Below are 21,120 nucleotides of genomic sequence, written 5' to 3'. Positions count from 1 at the left end.
TTTATTTTCCATAATATTATGTAAAACAAAAGTTAAGGGGATAGATCACCCAAAAATGTAAATTATTTAATCATTTAATGACCTTCATGTTGTTCCAAGTGCATATGATGTTCTGTTGGCACTTTACAATAAGGCCCCATTAGTTAACATTAAGTAATGCATTACACTAACAAACATTGAATAACAAACAGCAATACATTTGTTGTAGTCTTTATGAATATTTGTTAACTTTAGTTAATAACAATCCAACATATTATCTAAGGTTCATTAAATAATAGAAACGTAAATAAAACCATATATTTATTTTCCATTATATTATTGCAGGATTTTAATGCATATTTCTATGTTACAATTATTATCCAATATGCATGGACAGTCTTACTTTTCAGGAAAGGGAAACTTTTTAGTTTTTTTTAAATAATTAAACACTGACGGTGCATTCGAAATCGCATACCGTCTGGGTAAATATAAATTCAAATGTACCGTAATAAAAGTATATTCTATAGTATGAATGTAATCCAGACTTACTTTATCCACCATGTTGTTAGTGTAATTTGACCTACCAGCATCAGCCGTTACTATTTTGCATGACAGTTTATGCTACAAAAGAAGTGATATCGCCATCTACAGGGCATTGAAGGTACTAAATCTTGTACGTTTTGCCCTTACTCACTCAAACTTGTAAACAAGGCTACTTTACGCAAATGCGAGTGCTCGTGTATGCTCAATTTTTTTCTGTCATTTGGCTAAAAATCTCATGTTATAAAAGATGAAGTTCTACAAACAAACTGTGTGTGGCAGTTCACTCACAATAGATGTGGGGTGGCGTTATGAGGATTTATTGACAGTTTGAGAATCCAATGGAGTTACGAGGTTTAGTCACAAGCTCTTTTTAATACATTTCATTGGTTAAATATTTGTAAAACCCACAAACAGATAGAAAGAGTGACCAATAGTTATAGTTTATGAAGAAAAAACAAAAACAAAATATGTAGACATTTCCAGAATAGTTTTCATCAGGAAGCACTTAAAATAGGTGGACTGTAACTTTAAGTCAAGTTTAGGCTAAAAGGTTTGGTTACACTTTTTAGACTCTTCTTTCTTTCAGTGCATTTCACTTTGGTTGTAGACGTTTTGTGTAAATACTGGCCTAGATGTCCACAGAGATCTGATATTTAGTTGAGATTAGGAACAGTTTACTGAACTTTGATCAACCAACACATAGGATGTTGGAACAGCAGACGTCCCTCAAATCGCCCCATCTCTGCCATCCTACAGTGTATGCTGCACTGCAATGAAGACACAGCCAAGCATATAATAACCTCCAGCATTCACTCTTTAACCTTCAAGAAACATATTTGAATTCCCTGAAGATTACCTTCCAAAGGGCTTGGAGGAAATAGAGTGTTCTCTCACCTCAATTTAGACTTTCCCGGTTACAGCGGGTGATAACGGAAATGATTTATTCAAATCCTGCTTTTTTTAATTGATGGGCCACCTATGCAAATGGAATGTAAATGAAGACAGGCTTGGCAGTGAGTGACTGGCCTCTATAGAGAAAAGTCAGCTGAGATTTTCAGGGCCTCTCAGTCTGTTAGAGCAAGATAAAGACTTCAATGTGGGGAATTCAGCAAAGATGCAAGTCTAAGGGCAGTCCGTGAAATTCACTTTGGAAATGAAAATGCTCTCTCTTTTCTGTGAAATTAACAAATCATAATGGTGAGGGTATTTTTCTATGACATTTGATAGTGGTGGATTTCGTTCAGAGGGAAGGTTTTGATGTTAATATCTGATTAAGCTGGGGTGGAAAAGAAATTCTCACACAGACAGAATCTCAAAACACCCCATTAATAGCACACATGAAACAAAGATTTGCTAAAGATAATAGAGACACTCTAGTAGGGACAAACTCTCCCTGGTAACACAAGAAACTGCAACATAACCCTTTACATTTCCCAATATTATGTTTAATGCAAATTTAACCATTTAGTAATACAAACAAATTAACAAAAAAATACTATAAACTAACTGTATAAACTAACTAAAATAAATTAACCAAAATTAGCCCCAACCCCATGTTCTTTTATAGCAGATTCACTGTCAACAAACAACAGTGAGTTGAAACAGTCAGTAATACAATAAAAAAGAACAACAAAAAAAAGTATACAAATGAATACATTTATCCTACTAGGCCTACTAATAATAGCCTACTACCTATACAGAAATCGAATGTAATAAAAAATAAAAAAAATAAGATACATAAATAAAACACTGTAGTCTTCACAATATGATTTACATATACATTGATTCTTATTAGTTAGTAAAGTTATTCAGTGAAGAGCAGTGAATGATTTCTTTTGTTGTTTGATTAACATTAAAGCCCCTTTCACCGCGCGTTGATCCCAGAAAATTGCCATACAATTGCTAGAGTGCCTTATGTGTGAATGCAAACACATGCTGGGATGGGGACCTGGTAACATTGCTGGGATCAGTCCCAGAACGCAGCCTGTGTGAACAAAAGGCAGGATCGATGGCATAAGGGGTATAGTGGTGACACTGAAGCTGAGATTGTTCGCCAGCTTAGTGGAACTGTAAACTGTAAACTGTAAACTGCTAGTTTATGATCCATGATCAAAAAAATGCATGAGTGTGCTTTCTCGAGAGAGAGGGAAATCGCAGATCATAAGCAAACTTAAGATGCTGCGGAGACATTACACGTCACGTTGATGTCACGTGTCTTTACGGGAGGTTTGTGAACGCACAAACAGATTCCAGAAAATCACTGGCAGTGTGAATGAACCAAAATCATCAACTGGGGACACATTATCAGTGTATTTTCCGGCACGAGGACACTAAAGACCGTGGCCTCTATAGCGTCTGTGGCTAGTGTGCCTCTTAAGGCCTGGAGAGTGAGATTTACCCACACAACCAGGACGCCCCTTTTCAGAAGTGATGGGGACAGAAATGTCAGGTGTAATACCAGTTTTTTTTTTTCTGACCCTTGTCTATTTGACAGATTTAAGTGACCTCATCTCATATCAAATACACTGCTGAACAATAACCACTAATATGTAGGCTATAATATTTTCCCTACATTTTATGCCAATTTTATGATTGGTTTATGTACTACAAACACTTGTGCATTAAGTCCCCATGGATTTTATGTATAAAATAAAACAAAATAAAAGAAATAAAAACAGTAGGTTTTGTTTTAGTACCTATCAAACGTTTGGAAAATTACAATTATTAAATGTTTTTGAAAGAAGTCTTCTGCTCGCCAAGGCTGCATTTATTTAATAAACAATGCAGTAAAAAGGCAATACAGTGAAATATTATCCCAATGTAAAGCAGCTGTTATGTGAATATGGTAAAAAAAATATTTGTAATTTATTTCTGTGATCAAAGCTGAATTTTCAGCATAATTACTCCAGTCTTCGGTGTCACATGATCCTTCAGAAATCATTCTAATATGATGATCTGATGCTCAAGAAACATTTCTGATCATTATCAATTATGAAAACAGTTGTGCTGCTTCATATTTGTGGAACAAGGATATCGCATTTTTCTTCAATATCGCACAGCCCCAGTGGATGCTGTCTTCAGCGTCCTTGTTAACGTGCCTGCCTCCCGCGCAGGACACGCCGGTTCGAATCCCGCAAGGAGCGGGTCGACTAGGACCAATTAGACCCGGTAAAAGTGTGGGGGACGAATGTACATTTTAATAAAAGTGTGGGGAACACGTCCCGCGTAATCTACGCCCATGCACACAGCTCTTACTAGCTAGACTCATTCACCTTACATCTCACTCCAATTCAGGTCACGACACCAAGGAGATCACCTTTCTACTCGCACCACTCCGAGCGGAATTTGAATCAGTGTCTCCAGCATTGGAGGCGGGCACGTTAACAAGAATGCTAAAGACTCTAGTCTAGAGGCCAGGGGAGTGAGGTCTACCTGCACAGCTTTTACTAGCCGGCCTCGCTCCCATCCGTGTCACAGCACCAATTGTAACCCCTCCAGTTCTACTAGATCCGCTCCGAGCAAGATTCAAACATCTCTGGCAGGGGAGGTGGATGCGCTAACAAGGATGCTAAAGAGAGCAGCCCTAGTGTCAGTCACTGTAGTGCACCTCTTTAGGCCAGGGGAGTTTAAACTCGCACAGCACTTACTAGCTAGCCTCCGTTACACTAGCTTTAAAGATTTTTTACTCAATTTATGGAAAAATGTGTCGAATCAGCTTTAATTCGGTCTGTGCTTTCAACAAACATATGATAAGCTTTATAAATTCAAAAGTAAACATGATGTATTCTTCTGGATCCAAGCATTTGAAGCTAAACTCAATTGTAGTATTGTATGGACGCTTGTTTCCTCTATATCTCATTTTTCTCAGAATTTCTCAGAATTTTCTCAGCAAATATATATTTCTCAATTTGGTCTTTATTTCTTGCAATTATAAGTTTATAGTCTCAGCCTCAGACATCACGCCCACAGACTGTTAGCTGAACGTCTGATGCATATGGGACACTTATCTGGAAACACTTTGTCATTTGATTAGGTGTTTCTCAATGTCAAGGATCCTTCCTCTGCAGCACTGGTCCTTCCAAGTCACTTCCTTCAGAGGCTAGGCGAGGCTCCTCCATTGTGTGAGCTGTCTCTTTAATACCGCACGGTTTATACACGTTGCTGCTGATTGGGCTGACATTTTTGACACACCCACCAAAGGAGATAAAACGCATCTCAAACCTGTTGCACACCGTTGCACACCGTTTCCAGGAAACATGACTTTCAACCGGAAACCGTAGCAAAACTTTGTGCACCGGTTTGAGCTTTGAACGTGCCCCAGACCTTCTGCTGAAAAAAAAGATCTTGCAATTGCGAGATTATGAGATAAATGTCACAATCACCTTTTAATTTTTTTTATTCCATGGTGGAAACAAGCTTCCATAATATTGCGCATTACTGATGTAAAACAATATTTTGGCAGACTTTACACTAACCAACTTAAATTTGTCTTACTCATGTATCAGTTAATTGTTAATTTTTGTCATGTCAACTTTTAAAACAGTTTGTCTGACAAAATGGAAGTTGAAATTGTAAACAATTTTAAATCACAAGTAAATATATTTTTTAGATCCTTTTATGAAGTAAAGGGGATAGTTCAGCCAAAAATTTTTTATTCTGTAATCATTTAATCACCTTCATGCTGTTCCAAATTAAGTCTTTATTTTTGCTGGCTTGATCAACTCCACTGCTAAATAATGCTTTTTCTGTTTGTTTTTCTAGCATTAAAAATGTGACTCCTAAAGTGGGAGCACGAGAAACACATGAGGCCATTCGCCGGGCGTTTGACGTGTGGCAAGGCGTCACGCCGCTACGCTTTGAGGCGGTGCCCTACAGCGCTTTGGAGAGCGGCAAACGCGACGTCGACATCACCATCATCTTTGCCTCTGGTTTCCATGGTGACAGCTCTCCTTTTGATGGAGAAGGAGGCTTCCTGGCACATGCTTATTTCCCAGGGCCAGGCATAGGGGGTGACACACACTTTGACTCAGATGAACCCTGGACGCTGGGCAACCCAAACCATGATGGTGAGAGAACGGCAGGTTAGGCCACATTTTCAATTTCAACATTAACTACCAAATAAAGTTGCCGTTTCAGCAGGAATGCGAATGTGACAGAGCAGCTAAATCGTTAATGACCTCTGGAGACTTTCACAAGCACCACTGAAAAATACATTACTTTAGGATGTGTAATAGCTACAACCAACAGCAATTCTGCAAAACAAGACTCACTTAAAGTAATTAGTGCTATAATTTACATGCTGAAATTGGTGTTTTTAACAAACTGTGCTGTTTGTAGCTTTTTAAATATTAAGGGGAGAATTCCCTTAACCGCTGCACCACCTGTACATGGTATCTCAGCGTCGTATTTTCCAACCAGCTTAAATAGACAATAAATGTGCAGAAGCCATCAGTACAGTGTGTCATTTGCTAACACCAATAAAATGTGAAGTGTTAACATTAGTTGATGCATAGCAGCATGGGTATCATGAACAACACTTTCACTGTAAAAAAAAAAATAGTTGAGCTAACATAAAAAAATAAGGCAACTTATCGCATTCAACTTACTCAACTATTCCACTCCAGTTAAAATCAACTTAAATACTTTTGTTCATCTAATGAGTAGCCTACCAGGTAATCTTTTGAATTAAAACATTTGTGTAAAGAAAACAACAACAAAAACAAAAAAACAAATTGAGCCAACTTGAAAAAATAAGGCAACCTATCGCACACAACTTTTTAAGTTAACAATTATTTCGCTCCAGTTAAAGTCAACTTTAAAAACTTTTGTTCATGAAATTAGTAGCAGGCCGTCTTTTGAACTAGAAACTTCTTGTCAAGGCAACTAAACAATGTTTAGCATTTAGCGATACAAGCAGCTACAATCCTTGTTAACAACTATTGTTTGCAACATGTTTAGAGCATTCTTGTTTAGTTCACTCAAGATAATAAACAAATAATCTTTGTTCAAGCTATTTACATTTGTTAGAAGAAAATGTTGCTAACAAAAGCTTTTTTTTTTGTTGAGCTTACTTAGATTCTCAAGCTTTAATCCAAAACTTGTCCAAAGGTTGTCCCAACTTTACAAATTGAGTTATTTGAAGAAACGTCTCGGTTACGTATGTAACCCTCGTTCCCTGAAGGAGGGAACGGAGACGTACGTCGGAACTGACCGACGAATTGGGATCTGTTTCCAGAGACCGACCTACTTCGAGTGATTAAAACGAGCCAATGGACATTGGCATGCGGTTCACACATTCCACGCACCGCCCCGCAGCGCGGGTATAAATACGGAAGTGGAATACCGCATCATTGCTTTTCAACTGAGGAGCCGAGATAAGTGACTCGGCCTTCAGCTGAAGCACAGCACCTGGCGACGGGACGTATGTCTCCGTTCCCTCCTTCAGGGAACGAGGGTTACATACGTAACCGAGACGTTCTCTTTCAGTCGGTCACGTTCGACGTACGTCGGAACTGACCGACGAATTGGGATCCCTACCAACACGCCAGGAGGCTGGCCCTTCCAGCATCCTGCCTGAGCTCGCTGGACCACTCCTATGTTAGAGTGTGAGTCAGGGCTCCGGGCAGGGAAGGACAGTCACTGCTGTTCCTGCAAGACCCACTCAGTGTGACTATTGGATAACGCTGGGAAAGCGTGCCCATCTCGGGAGATGGTACGCTGCGGAGCCACGTCCTTCAATGGAAGGAGAGGTGGAATACACATAAGGACTAACCTAACAGGGTAGTGCAACAAATGGCAGTCTCTGGAGTGGACCCAACCTGGTTCCAGTGGGGGAAGAACATACCCAGAGACGACAGAGGAAGCTCTGTAGAGGGAAAGACACGGGGCTAGCCGAGTAGGGTAGCTGGTACCGTGGAGAATACACATATGGGGTAGCCGTGAGGGGACCGCAACATATGGAACCCAGGCTACACACACGTTCCACAAGCATATGGGTGCAGGCCTGGCATCAGACGGCCGCCACGTCTGACACCAAAGGGGTGACGGAGGAACTCACAGGGTTAGCCGTTTCCGGGGAACACAACTGGAGCATAATAGACGCACGTATCCGGCCCAGAGGGCGGGAGTGGCGTATGCAAGCCGACACTAGAACGGGCACTTATCGATGCTGCCCACTGGGGGCGAGACAAGATACCAGCTCTACACGGAGGCTATAAAATCTAGCGAACGTGTTAGGTGTCGCCCAGCCCGCAGCTCTACATATATCTGTCAGCGAGGCGCCTTGAGCCAACGCCCAGGAAGAAGCAACACTCCTTGTTGAGTGTGCTCGCAACCCGAACGGGCAAGGTACGTCTTGGGACTGGTAAGCCAAGACAATGGCATCCACTATCCAGTGGGCCAACCTCAGCTTGGAGACAGCCTTTCCCTTCTGCTGGCCTCCGTAACAGATGAAGTTGCTGTGAGGATCTGAAGCTCTGAGTCCGGTCAACGTAAGCGCGAAGAGCGCGGACGGGACATAAAGCTAGGGCTGGGTCTGCCTCCTCCGAAGGCAGTGCTTGCAGGCTCACCACCTGGTCCCGTAAGGGAGTGGTAGGAACCTTGGGCACGTATCCAGGCCGGGGTCTCAGGACAACGTGAGAGTTGGCCGGCCCGAATTCTAGGCACGATTCGTCGACCGAGAGTGCATGCAGGTCCCCTACCCTCTTGATTGAAGCCAATGCAATCAGGAGAACTGTCTTCATGGACAGGATTTTTAGCTCAACAGACTGCAAAGGTTCAAATGGAGGACCCTGAAGTGCTTTGAGCACCAGGGCTAAGTCCAAAGAGGGTAACGAGGTAGAACGAGGAGGATTTAGTCTCCTCGCACCTCTGAGGAACCTGACGATTAAGTCATGCTTACCTAAGGATTTACCGTCTACTGCATCGTGATACACCGCTATTGCTGCGACGTATACTTTGAGGGTGGAGGGAGACAGCCTTTGCTCCAGCCCATCCTGCAGGAAGGAAAGCACAACGTTAATCGAACACTTCGGGGGTCTTCCCGGTGGGAAGAGCACCACTCGACGAACAGGTTCCACTTCAGAGAGTAGAGGCGCCTCATAGAGGGGGCTCTAGCTGAAGCGATGGTGTCTACCACTGCTTGTGGTAGGCCACCTAGAACCTCCGCGTCCCGTCCAGGAACCAGACATGGAGATTCCAGAGGTCTGGACGCGGGTGCCATAGAGTGCCCTGCCCCTGAGAAAGCAGGTCCTTCCTCAGGGGGATCGGCCAGGGAGGGGCTGTCGCGAGGAGTGTGAGTTCTGGGAACCAGGTCCGGTTGGGCCAGTAGGGCGCAACTAACAAGACCTGCTCCTCGTCCTCCCTGACCTTGCACAGTGTCTGTGCGAGAAGGCTCACTGGGGGAAACGCATATTTGCGTAGGTCCCGGAGCCAGCTGTGCGCCAGTGCATCTGTGCCTAAGGTACCTCCGGTCAGGGAGTAGTACCACTGGCAATGGGTTGAGTCCGGAGAAGCGAACAGGTCTACCTGTGCAACTCTGAAGTGGTCCCATATCAGCTGGACGCTCCGGGGGTGGAGTCGCCATTTGCCCGGAGGTGTCGACTGGCGAGAGAGCTCGTCGGCTGTCTGGTTCAGCGCACCTGGGATGTGAATGGCACGAAGTGACCTCACAAACTTCTGACTCCACAGGAGAAGATGGCGGGCGAGCCGGAGCATGCAACGGGAGCGTAGACCACCCTGACGGTTGATGTACGCATCGGCCGCAGTGCTGTCCGAATGGACCAGTACGTGCTTGCCCCGAAGCGACTTCTTGAACCGGGCCAGGGCAAGACGTACCGCCAGTAACTCTAGGCAATTGATATGCCAACGCAGTTGGGGCCCCGTCCACAGACCCAAAACTGCGTGCCCGTTGTACGTGCCTCGACACCTGTTCTAGGGACACTCCGGCCAGGAGAAACGAGGGGTCTGACCACGGACTGAAGGTTTGGTGACAGTAAGGAGTAACTAAGACCCGGTACTGACCGCTCTGCCACGCCCATCTCGGGACTCGGTCGTGCAACCAGCGTTGAAACGGTCTCATATGAAGCAATCCGAGCGGCGTTACCGCGGCTGCAGATGCCATATGCCCCAGGAGCCTCTGAAAGAATTTCAGTGGGACCGCTGTCCTGCCTTTGAACGTATTCAAGCAGTTCAACACTGACCGGGCGCGCTCTGGAGTGAGGTGCGCTGTCCGGCTGACCGAATCCAGCTCCATACCGAGATAAGAGATCCTCTGTGCGGGGCAGAGTTTGCTCTTCTCTCGGTTGACCCGAAGTCCCAACGGGCTGAGGTGACTGAGCACCATGTCCCTGTGTTCGCACAACTGCTCCCGAGACTGGGCGAGTATAAGCCAGTCGTCGCGATAGTTGAGTATGCGAACGCCGCGTTCTCTGAGCGGAACAATGGCTGCCTCGACGACCTTCGTGAAGACGCGAGGCGACAGGGACAGCCTGAAGGGCAAGACTTTGTACTGATATGCCTTCCCCTCGAACGCAAAGCGTAGGAACGGTCTGTGTTGAGGAAGGATAGAGACATGAAAGTACGCGTCCTTCAGGTCGATCGCTGCGAACCAATCTCGGGGATGGATGCATTGGAAAATGCGTTTCTGCGTTAACATTTTGAACGGGAGCTTGTGCAGGGCCCGATTAAGAATGTGCTGGTCCAAGATTGGCCTTAACCCACCCCCTTTCTTGGGTACAATGAAGTAGGGGCTGTAGAACCCCAACCTCATATCGGCAGGAGGAACCGGCTCGATCGCGCCCTCGCCAGCAGGGCATCGATCTCGGACCGCAAGACATGGGCATCGCTGCTCTGCACAGAGGTGAAGAGGATGCCCCTGTACTTGGGAGGCCGGCGTGCGAATTGAATCGCATAGCCGAGTCTGATGGTACGGATGAGCCAGCGAGACGGCCTGGGGAGACCTAACCAGGCCCCCAGAGACCGAACTAGCGGGACCAACGGCACCACAGACGTACCCGGGGTGAGGCAGCGAGGTGGAGTATTCAGACCCGACTCGGGAGGCCCGGAGGCGGCCCGGAGTGTTGCCTGAATACTCCAGGTGGGGCAGAGAGTGGGTGAGAAGGCCCGGGGGGCGTCCTCGGTGCCCAATCTGCTGCCCCCTGGCGAGGGGTGAGAGGGGAGGAAAGGAGTGGCAAGGCCCTGGGGCGTCGCACACTGCCAACCTGTCCCTCTCGGGGCTCAGGGAGGGAAGAAACTGCTCTGAGAATGTGGGTACCGCTGGACTCCGGGGAGCCAGCGGCAGGACCGAAACCAAAAAAAAATATTCTCCCCCCGGTCCTCCTCCGGGGGAGGGAGGGGTGCGGACACCGTCTCCCCGAGCAATTCCTCTCTCGCTGGGCTGCCCGTTTCAGGGTCGCTTGCCCTTGTGCTTGCTAGCAGGCTCGCGGGACCCTGGACGGGTTGGGCGCCTCCCTTGCGCCCGGCCACCTGCTGCCTGGGTGGAGGCGGACGCAGGGTGGCGCCCTCGGCGACAAGCAGATGGAGGTGCTGCATGAGGGTAGTTTCTGGGGCCCCAGAAAAGAAACTAGATCGGGGAATAAGCGAAGGGACTCAACCCCGTTTGAGGTTTCACAGTCTCAACCGCGCATCAGAGCGCCGAGTGACGCGCTGGGTTGCCGTGACAACACCCGCTATCAGCCGGCGCGAGACGGCACACGGCGCGCTGAACGCTCAAGCCCTTACGAGAAAGGTGAGACGAACAACGCGCCGACGTGACCATGCTCTCCTGAGAGAGCATGGATCACCCACGAAAGCAATCTCACATGTTTATATGCGAGAGAGATCGTGGCCGTCAAATGAGGACAGGAAACAACCGCATCCAGAAACACACGGTTTGAGTGACATCTTGAAAAAGACGCAGGGTCAAACCGTGTTGCTCTTTTAGAAGAAAATGCTCTTTTAGAAGTGCTGAAGCACTCAGGGAGATGGCCGCGGCTCACAGCAGTCCGATTGCAAGCCTGCGTGTGAGAACTCAAAGAACGGAAACGCCCAGCCAACCAACACAGGAACAAGTGTATGTTGCAGCGGCCACTCGCTGACTCGCGCCGTCACACCAGCACCCAGGTAAGACAGCGATCCTCCTCGAGACTTGTCTAAACACTCTTCGTAGAAACAGCTTGATACAGCAAACCGTTCGGCTCCGAAGTTAAAAAGCAATGATGCGGTATTCCACTTCCGTATTTATACCCGCGCTGCGGGGCGGTGCGTGGAATGTGTGAACCACATGCCAATGTCCATTGGCTCGTTTTAATCACTCAAAGTAGGTCGGTCTCTGGAAACAGATCCCAATTCGTCGGTCAGTTCCGATGTACGTCGAACGTGACCGACTGAAAGGGAACAATTGTACATTCAACAATGTTGTGCCAGTTGCCAGCATGCATTGCAGCTTGAAATAAATTTCCCAGCTTGATTTATGCAGATGCAGTTATTTAGCTATCATATGTTTCAGAGTTAAAATAGTTGATTATCACCATGTTTGAGATTTGTGTGTTGAGGTGTTGAGCTATGTTCTTCTCATTGCAACTTATTTTTCAAGTTGGCTTAACTTGTTTTTTTAGTTGACTTGACAATAAGTTATTATTGAACAAAAGATTAGATGAACAAAGGTATTTGATTTGATTTTAACTGGAGCGAATTAGTTGCGTTAACTAAAAAAGTTGAATGTGTGGTTGCCTTATTTTTTTTAAGTTAGCTCAACTTTATTTTATTTTTTACATTGTATTTTTTTTTACTTGTTTGTGTGTAAATATGTGGATGGATGGATGATATCTGTTAAACCCACTTAAGATGTGTTGCTGTCAGTCTTGACCAGGACCCTCTTGTAAAAGAGATTCTTAATGTCAATGTGCTTCTTTTCCTGGTAAAATAAAGGTTATAACATATCCATATTTATGGTGATTGGCAGGGAAATGGTAAACTGGATTCTACTGAAATTATCGGTTTCTAATAACTTTTCTAATGACCGTGGCAGTAAATGTTGGTCAAATATCCAGACATACAGCGATCAGGCATAACATTATGACAGGTGAAGTGAATAACACTGATTATCTCTTCATCACGGCACCTGTTAGTGGGTGGGATATATTAAGCTGCAAGTGAAAATGTTGTCCTCAAAGTTGATACAGGAAAAATTTAATCATAAGGATCCAAAACTGCAGCTATTGTGGGGTGTTCCTGGTCTGCAGTGGTCAGTATCTATCCAAAGTGGTCCAAGGAAGGAATAGTGGTGAACTGGCGACAGGGTCATGGACGACCAAGGATCATTGATGCATGTGGGATGCGAAGGCTGGTCTGTGTGGTCCGATCAAACAGACTAGCTACTGTAGCTCAAATTGCTCAAGAAGTTAATGCTGGTTCTGATAGAAAGGTGTCAGAATACACAGTGTATTGGAGTTTGTTGCATATGGGGCTGCATAGCCGTAGACCAGTCAGGGTATCCATGCTGACCTTTGTCCACCGCCGAAAGTGCCAACAGTGGGCATGTGAGCATCAGAACTGGACCACGGAGCAATGGAAGAAGGTGTCCTGGTCTGATGAATCACATTTTCTTTTACATCACGTGGATGGCCGGGTGCGTGTGCGTCGCTTACCTGGACACATGCACTATGGGAAGAAGGCAAGCTGGCAGAGGCAGTGTGATGCTTTTGCTCTGCTTGGCTCCTGTCATCCATGTGGATGTTACTTTGGAGACCGTAATACACCCTTTCACAAAAACGGTATTCTTTCAGCAGGACAATGCACCCTGCCACAAAGGAGCACAACAACGAGTTTGAGGTGTTGAATTTGTCTCCAAATTCCCCAGATCTCAATCCAATCGAGCATCTGTGGGATGTGCTGACCAAACAAGTCCGATCCATGGAGGCTCCACCTCACAACTTACAGGACTTAAAGGATCCGCTGTTAACATCTTGGTGCCAGATACCACAGCACACCTTCAGGGGTCTAGTGGAGTCCATGCCTCGAAGGGTCAGGGCTGTTTTTCAGCAAAAGGGGGACCAACACAGTATTAGGTCATAATGTTATGCCTGATCAGTGTATATCCATGTGATGTAGTTTTGGCACTTATAGAGTCTATTCTAGCAGTTGTGGAATGGAGTTGCACTGTCCTAAAACCTCAAACTGGCCTGCGTGAAGGGGAATTATGCCATGCAAATTGTGTTCAGCACATTTTTGAGCATTGTATGATTTACATATTTCCTTTAGTGAATCAGTTGCTAAAACTAGGCAAGTAAACAATGCTATCATTGGTCGCGATTGATTCTCAAGGGATTCTTCCCTGAATAAGTCTGTGTGTGTGCCTGTTCATGTTTGTGTGCATGTCAGGTGTCAGCTTTGTTTGATATGTAGTATTTGCGTTACGGTTGCGCCCATTAAATGAGAGGTAATCAGATCCATCTCTTCACTGCGAGCCGCACTTAGAGGCACTCAGCTTTAATTACCTGGGCCGACTGGATGCAGAGAGCTTTTAAGATGCTCATCTCCTTTCACAAAATTTCTCGGTCGAGACAGTAATGAATGGCTGCAAATACATTCGCTACTGGCATTTTTACTGCCGTCTGCACTCTTCGGCTGTTTGTTTTGCTGCCGTCTCTGATGTTACACGCGCCCGGCATAATAGCTTCCCGTGGTTTCAGGGTTCATTAGAGACACCACAGTCTATATGGACAACACTGTGTGGTTTTCTTTATGTTAAGGCTGATTGCCATCAGCATGTCAAATTGAATAAGCAGCAATTAGGGGATTATTTTTGATGATTAATTTAGAAAGCCTCCACAACATTTACTCACTTACCAGATCTGTTCTGTGAGGAGTCCACAGATGACCCTTCACACTAAAGTAAAAAAAAGTAGACAACTACTCTATTGGTCACACTTTATATTAGGTGGCCTTAACTACTAACATTAAACACCTACAAGACTATAGCCAGGTTTCCACCGAAATTTCCTGGAAAAATTTATCCCAGGAACATTTTTCACAGGAATTTTTCACCCTGGACCTGTTGCTGTCTGCGTTTCCATTGCGGTCTAAAGTACCGTGAAGGTTAGGCAAATTAGTCCGGGACATTGGACTGCCCGTGACTTTCCAGTTCCCGCTTGATTTTGTCCTTCGCATATAAGCTTAATAAAGCCTAAACCTCGTTGTCGGTCCATCTGTGGTATTTTTTCAACTCCATTGTTGATTCAAATAGCAAAGAACTCTTACTGCAGACTTTTACAAAGGGTGGTTGAAATAAAATTATGCATGAAGTCAGCCCATCAAAATGCTACGTGAACTCAACTAATCAGCATATTCAGCACCCAAGTCGAACCCCCAAAATTTCCTGAACTTTTAAAAAGTACTACCTCGCAAGCACAGACTTTCTGAGGGTGACATTTTTACCCTGAACTTCATTTAGACCTTGGTCCCTGCGGTCAAAACATAGAGTACCACCCCAAAGTCCCTAGTTCCTGGAGAAAGTTCCTGCAGTGGAAATGCAGCTTATGTATTTACTTTGTAACATACTGTTCTGAAAAATTCACTCATATAGTTGGAGGAATGTTAGGTTTAGGATTAGGGGTTAGAGTTAAGTTTTGGTGTAAGGGTTTGGGTTAAGGTTAGAGGTAGCTTTGTGTGAGGAACAGATCCGGCATTTTGGTCTGTTCAGATATGTTGTTTCTTTATTGCACAATTAGAATAGTTGTTAGGGGAATAATATATTTTAGAATACTATACTTAAAGGATTAGTTCACCCAAAAATGAAATTACTGTCATTAATGACTCACCTTCATGTCGTTCCAAACCTGTAAGACTTGCATCTTCAGAACACAAATTAACATTAAGGTTGAACCACTGTAGTCACATGGACTATTTAAATGATGTCTTTACTAGCTTTCTGGGCCTTGAAAGTGGTTATGTTACTATTTCTTTTTGACAGAAGAAAGAAAGACATGAACATCTTGAATGAGATGGGGGTGAGTAAATTAAAAGGAAATTTTCATTTTGAAGTGAACTAATCCTTTGACAGAATTTTCATTTTGGGGTAACTAACCCTTTAAGTGCCAATTGACCTATCGGTAAGCCCAGCCCCCCTTAGTTACTGTTGCAAACAAACGGAGTTGCTATATCTTACAATGTACATCTGTCAGTGTGAAAACCTTATCCCAAGATGTTTTTGGACACAGAATGTAGCGTATACCCCGTCCGAGTGATGGCCAAACTTTACTGATGGTTTATGAAGTTTATTACATAGTTTTTCACTCAAAAAAATCATCGTAAGAGCTGAACAAACAAACAAAGCATAAGTGCGCATTAAGGTCTCATTCCCAAACTCTCTCTCTCTAGCCCTCTCTCCGTGGCATTACCATTAACATACACAGCAAATTACACAAAAACACTCACAGTAAACAAACATATGTATACACAGACTTTATGCTTTTCGGGGGTGCAGTTAACTGATAACTGGTGAACTTTGTATCTGCAAAACAACTCCAATAAACTGCGTGCTAGCGCTCCCTTTCACTACCCGTAGACTATAACACCCATCAAAATAGGAGTCCTCCTTATAAGACAGAAAATGCAGACCTTTAAACATATCTAAACTCACAGAAATAAAATGGGAATAAAATAAATATGGTGAGAGACCAATTTGGAAGCAATGGTTTACAGATCTCAATGCAAACGGGAGCCTCTTTTTACGATCGCAGATGATAACATCCAGGATCAACATTGTACATGTACCGCAGGGTAAGATTACATAAATTCACATTTAATCAGCAGTTTAATATGGAGAGATGCACGGAAATGTAGACCTTTGTGTTTCTGACCTACACCGTTGCTTGAGAACAGTTAGTTATAATTAGTCGATTTGTACGTAGCAGGGAATTACTAACTTTAATAGTAACTTAATTAGAGTATGACAACCAGAAAATCCTCTCAGGATCCCTGGCATCAGTGTTGCAGTACCTCAGGCACGACGTTTACCATTTTTGTAGCATTAACACCATCAAACCGATGACAGCTTCGGATTTTCCAATGTTTCTCTATGGCACTGAAACCTAAAGATGTCTGAGTTCCGGTCCCAGCGCAACTGATACTCAACTGCCATTGGCTCATCGGCGTTCGATGGGAGGGGATAGGTCAGTTGAGTGTAATGTTTTCGGACAGATTAATTGCTTGTTGAAGGGGTCATGAACTGCGTTGTTTTATTGTTTTATAAAAATGTCAATATTGTTTTGATTGACAGCTGCAGCGCATGCTGCTCCAATGATTGCTAAGGGAGTTTTCTTTGATGCTTTCTTTATAGAATTTAATCACTGTTAAATAACAGATTATTTTCATCCTACTAAAAGAAACAACGCAAGTTGACGTTTAGTCACTGGTTTGATTTACTGACACACAGACAAAGAACATCTGACTGTACATGAATCATTACATTTCAGATCAGGCATTAGAATTAACACAGTTACTTAGATGTTGCATTACTGTTGAGCCCAGGCAATGCACAATATTTTGTAATCCTCAACGGCATGTTTATTGCTTGGTAGCTCTGTCTGGTTTAACACCACATAGGCCTATTCTATTGCATGTCATGCGAATCGGTGGGCGGGGCTAAACAGGCAGTGATGACCTTCTTCTGCAGAGGCGGTGCTTGCCTCCCTTTGATGTCATAGATCCCCACTTTGAAAAACCTGTCGTTTGCTAGGCCTGGTGTCAACAAAAGCTTTTATTGAACTAACAAGGAAGTTTTCAGTTCTGAAACTTACAGGATATTCTTATAGTATGATGACCTCTTATATGTCAAAAGCTCAAGGGAAATTTGATTTCTCAGTTCAGATTCATATTAAATGTAAGTAGATGAACTTAAGAGTGCTTTTGACTGTACATCTGACCCACTTACTGTAAGAAGGACTTAAATTCATCTTTATATGTAATTTTATATTTACGTATATTGTCTTTGAAATATGGCGATGTACTGCCAAAATTTTAAATTTCCTTTAATGTAATTTCGATTGAAACTTGAGTCATGCATTTCAATTAATTTGTAATTACACATTTGTAATGATGAAGTTGCAATTTAGTACATTTAAAATATATTAACTTATACATGCAATATCGAATAGCACACTAAAATTGAAATTATAATTATGATATACATGCGCTTTAGTATGTTAGGCAACACCTCAACAAAAGTGTACTTTAGCATAAATGTTTGACATTATTACAAAGGGCCCTATTTTAACGATCTGAAACGCAAGTGTCAAAGCGTGAAGCGCAAGTAACTTTGTGGGCGGGTCTCGGCGCTGTTGCTATTTTCCCGGCGGGATAAATGGCTCTTGCGCCCGGCGCAAATCTAAAATGGGTTGGTCTGAAGTAGCTTCATTATTCATAGGTGTGGTTTGGGCGTAACGTAAATAAACCAATCAGAGCGTCATCCAACATTCCCTGTAAAAGCAGGTGCGCAAGTTCCATTATGGATTGCTATTATTATGGCATATTTACCAGGCGCACGCCAGGAGCGGTTCACAGCCGAGGAGACTGATGTTCTTGTAAGAGCAGTGAAAGACAGAGAAGTTGTGTTGTATGGGGATGAGAGAAACCCACCCAAAATAGCGTCGGTTAAACAGGCGTGGGAGGAAATAGCCACAATTGTTTCATCAGCTGGCATCCCCAGGACGTCGCACCAGTGCCGCAAGCGCTACAATGACATCAGAAGACGGGGAAAGTCCAAGCTTGCCAGCATCAATCGGGCACGCCGTGGTACGGGAGGTGGATCTGCCTCTACTCAGGACCTGACGCCAGCAGAGGACATCGCTGCGTCCACCCTCACCGATTTTTTTTCCTGGTTCTTGACGGACAAACCAATTTGTTAGATGTCCTTATATACATATAGCCTATGTCTTGCCAGAAGTTGCCACTATTGGGCAAACAGGTCTCCTTAATTATTTGACTACAATTAGCCTGAATAATTTGTAAGCTAGATTTATGCCTATTTTTTCACATCTTCGTGGCACACCACAATGATTTCCGTCATCTCATGTGTTAATATTTTTTAGTGTAACAATTTATGATTTGCAAAAATAACTGTTGCATCTGTGTAGATTACATGAGCAAAGTGAATGCGCGTTGTGCACGCTATACATTATGGTCAAGCATGCGCCCTTAAAATAGCATAATGAACAACGCGCAACGCGCCACTGACTTTAGACTAGGTTTTTTCTGGTCAGTGGCGCAATTGTTTAATGGAACAGCAAAATAGCACCAGGGATTGTTTGTGCCTGAACACGCCTCCTTTTTTGCGCTGAACCGCCCAGGGAGCGCAAGTTCATTCACTAGTTTAGCGACGTGCTTCTGTGGAGGGAAAAGCGCGCTTTGCGCGGGTGCAAAATAGGAATGACACATGCGTCGGTGTACAAAGTCAATTGCGCTGGGTGCAAGATAGGGCCCAATGTGTGTTTCTTTAAGTACACTTAAAAAGCCTTTTATTTTATTTATATTATCTGCCAGTAATTTTTTTTTAATACTTTTAATATTTGACATACATTACAAGTGAACATTCAAGACATTACTTTTGCTGAGAATGATATCTTGCATAACATTTTCATTCATCATTATTTGAGGAAGGAAGATATTTCCAGTTTTGTTGTATGATATAAAGCAATGTGGGATCTGTTTTGCGTTCTGTTTCAAAAGCTACTGTTTCTGTCATGCCCACTCACCGTACACTTGCACATTACAACAATAAGATGGATCTCAGGACAAGCACTTGAGTAGTGAGTCATAATGCCAGATGCTTTTCATAAATATGAACACAAGTACAACAAAATAAACAAAGCAAATCCTGTGTGTAGTATTTTCACTGTTGTTTTGTCCTCCTTAGGTAATGACCTGTTCCTTGTGGCGGTCCATGAGCTTGGTCATGCTTTGGGACTGGAACATTCTAATGATCCTACGGCTATAATGGCTCCATTCTATCAGTATATGGACACTGAGAGCTTCAAACTGCCTCATGATGATCTCCAGGGTATCCAGAAAATATATGGTGCGTTTAAACCTCCTTTACTATAATCCACGAGATTCTACAAAACTGTATTACTATTACAGTTTTGTTTTTTTTTTTTGTTTTTTACTATTACTAGGACATTTCTCAATACTTAAGTCCTAGCGAATGTAAAACAACAACAACAACAACAACAACATCAACAAAAAAACTATAATATTGGTCATACTTAGGGTTAAGGATTTGAATAAAACTCTACCCCTAAAAAGTTAATGAAATTAGCTTTCTAAGCAAGTAATATTTGAACGTTGACTTTGCCGGTGGTAAAACGGACAACAATAAAGCCGAGCTATATCTTGTTGCCCCGGTTATTATAGAAACATGGTAAATAAGGGACAATGACAATTATGCCCTTTTTGTGATATATTGATTTATTCAAATAAATATTAAAAAAGGAATTTATACATACAAAGACATACCTTTTTCTTTGATAACCATGTTTCACCATTCTGATGTCATACTGAAGAAAAAATATGTATCTTATGTACCTTATGTTGTATTATTATTTCTTAGAAAAAATACAATTTTAACAAACTTATTCACTACTTGTTATTATTTTGGGGGAAAATCCAAAATAATGATATCACAGCTTTTGCAGACCACCATGACTGTGTCAAGGTCAATAAATCTATTAAAATATCTGATATTTGACCAGGTAAGGCAATGTTAGTTAAGACTGTAAAATTATATGTCGGCGAAAGTGCCCTAATACTTGAGATATTTAAAAATGAATCATTTATGATATTTGTAAAAAAGAATGTATTAATACTTTTTACCTAGAAAAATATATATTTTAAAATATGTATTTTATGATAACTAAACTGTTACACAGTTCATGTTCAAGGAAGGAGGCAGGAACCGACAGATGTTAAATGTAAACTTTAATGACAAATAAACTTAAACAACAAAACGAAAGTAAGTTTCAGTTGCCTCACGGCTGAATGCCGCATGTAAACACAGTAAAACAAAAACATAATGTCCCAGGCCTGGTCCTATCTCGACCTTCGCTGTCGTCACTCATTCTTTAATTGTTCATGAGCTCGTACATGGGACTTGAGACCTGTGTGTAGCACACTAAGCACAGGTGATGTTTTTTAATATTGGCTCCGCTCCCACGGCTCTCGGCCTCGCCTGCTTGTCACACAAACTTTTTTCAAAACAATGGCTGTCTGAAATTGCCCCCTATACCCTTAAATAGCGAGTATACAACTGATGTACGCTCAACGGCTAGAGAATACCCATAATGCATTGTGAGGGTCATGCCAAATTAATTCCCGCATCTCGCCAGAAGATGGTGCCTGCAGCTGAATCATCCATCCATTTTAAAAACTGCTGGTAAAATTTGGCCACAGTGTAATGTCATACAGGTATACATTCCTTTTTTAATTTATTAAATGGTTTAATTAGGGTTTATACATGCTGGTTTCCATTACAGAGTTTAAGGTAAATCTTTTCATTACTACTGGTGCCGCTAATTTTCTACGTTTTAAATGATTTTTAAACAG

General features: G+C 43.1%; 1 protein-coding gene across 1 annotated transcript in view; it reads left to right on the top strand.

Annotated features, from left to right (window-relative positions):
• The window catches only part of mmp16b (matrix metallopeptidase 16b (membrane-inserted)), a gene marked incomplete at both ends in the record, with an annotated part of 46,377 nt that overhangs the window by 18,154 nt on the left and 7,103 nt on the right, over nucleotides 1–21,120 (top strand). Inside the window, 2 exons of the mRNA XM_079820180.1 lie at nucleotides 5,284–5,603; nucleotides 19,436–19,597. Coding sequence (XP_079676306.1) covers nucleotides 5,284–5,603; nucleotides 19,436–19,597 — 482 coding nt within the window. The remainder of the gene's footprint in view (nucleotides 1–5,283; nucleotides 5,604–19,435; nucleotides 19,598–21,120) is intronic.

This window comes from Gobio gobio (genome assembly GCF_949357685.1).
Source record: "Gobio gobio genome assembly, chromosome: 6".
Lineage (NCBI taxonomy): Eukaryota > Metazoa > Chordata > Actinopteri > Cypriniformes > Gobionidae > Gobio > Gobio gobio.
This window is presented reverse-complemented; position numbering and strand designations above follow the sequence as displayed.